Source organism: Daucus carota, chromosome 8 (genome assembly GCF_001625215.2).
Source record: "Daucus carota subsp. sativus chromosome 8, DH1 v3.0, whole genome shotgun sequence".
NCBI classification, from domain to species: Eukaryota; Viridiplantae; Streptophyta; class Magnoliopsida; order Apiales; family Apiaceae; genus Daucus; species Daucus carota.
Genome location: NC_030388.2, coordinates 14,619,187 through 14,620,680, shown reverse-complemented (window position 1 = coordinate 14,620,680; position 1,494 = coordinate 14,619,187). Strand labels below are relative to the sequence as shown.

The 1,494-nt window shown below is 34.9% G+C and overlaps 1 protein-coding gene across 1 annotated transcript; it reads right to left on the bottom strand.

Annotated features, from left to right (window-relative positions):
* Positions 1-285: 285 nt before the first annotated feature.
* On the bottom strand, positions 286-867 carry LOC108203708 (agamous-like MADS-box protein AGL62). The gene has a single exon (XM_017372822.2). It carries the CDS (start codon positions 865-867, stop codon positions 286-288), a length of 582 nt encoding a protein of 193 aa, XP_017228311.2.
* Positions 868-1,494: the final 627 nt, after the last annotated feature.

Sequence of the window (1,494 nt, the reverse complement as noted above, 5' to 3'; positions counted from 1 at the left end):
ACATCAATATATAAAGAGTATAAGAACTAACAACTTTTAGCAACTGAATAAATTAAATGATAATATTATGAAACCAAAATAGAGAAAACAACATTAAAATCTTTTATTCATCATGATATCAAGAAACAAATGATTAAATGAGTAGCACAAACCAAGACAAAAAGCATGATAGATAGCTTGGTTTTCTTATTGTACAAACATATATAAAATGTTTTAACAAAAGACCACTTACGACAAGTTCTTATAATTCAGCTCCTTTATGCCTCACACCCCTAGTTGGGTTCCCTAATTTTGGTACACAATTGGATGTCCACATCCGTGCCCGAGATTAAATCCATTTGGTGTCATTGAAAGTCCAGTGCTGGTGCTACACCCATCTAGTGCTAGTGCGTGTTCCATCATCACAAGATTCTGAGCGTGTGTTGCGATGCTTCTCTTGAGGTCCTCCATACCTGTTTTCAACATATCAAGTTGTTCAAATCGAAGATCATCAATCAGAGCGTCCCACCAGAACATTTCTTGTTGTTGCTTCTTCAATTTTATGAGCTCCTCCCCTTTTTTCTTCTGCTCTTCCGAATATATAAGCAACTCAGAGAGTTCCTTGTTGAGTAGACGAACCCTTGCACTGCGAAGAGCCTGTACAAGTTGAAGGGTGTTTGAATTCATTGGACTCGGGTCCTGAGCATTGAGGAACTTTTCAAGGATTTGTTGAACATTCGGATATCCAAATGAGAAAACTTTTTTCCCAGGAGAGAAGACGATGATTGCAATCTCTACACCACATAGGGTGCTAAGCTCACTTGCTTTCTTGAATAACCCACAACGCCTCTTGTAGAATGTAACCCTGAGATTACTTTCCTTGCTCATTTTTTCCATAACAATATTTTGGCGACCCTTGCTCTATGTTGCCATGTTTCTCTATCCTCCTTAGTTGATACAATGAAATAGAACAAGAGATTATAAAGGGATGCTAGCCCTTGGGTAACTTCACTATTGGAAAAAGTGAGGAAATATTGGTATCTGAATATTTCATTCTATTAGCATTTAAGAACTTGCATTGCCAGACCATATCGTAATCTTTCAAATGGAAAAAACATAATTAATTTGTGAAATTTTCTTGTAACATTAGTATTTATTAGGGATCTTATATTGCTCTTTTTTGTGCCATGACATTCTTACAGTTGTTTTGATAATACAAGGAGAATAAATGACTTCTATTTCCAAAAGAGGCCACACTTATAATTCCTTTTTTGCTTAATTTTATTAAAACTAAAAAACATATGATTGGTCTACTTACTTAAAGTGGTTATATATTTGTAGGAAAAGTCAATTTGAACATCAATAAAAACTATACAAAACCCAAAATCTATCATATATTCCTAACATCAGGCACTAAACTTCATTTGTCACGATGGGTAAAGTCTTTGTAAGTCTAAATGTAAAGACAACCCTATCTGTTACATAGGGATGATAACTCAACAATAGAACAGGACA

What these genes read in the sequence shown, in the direction of transcription:
- LOC108203708 (XM_017372822.2), bottom strand. Translation starts at nt 867, where the DNA reads ATGAGCAAGGAAAGTAATCTCAGGGTTACATTCTACAAGAGGCGTTGT.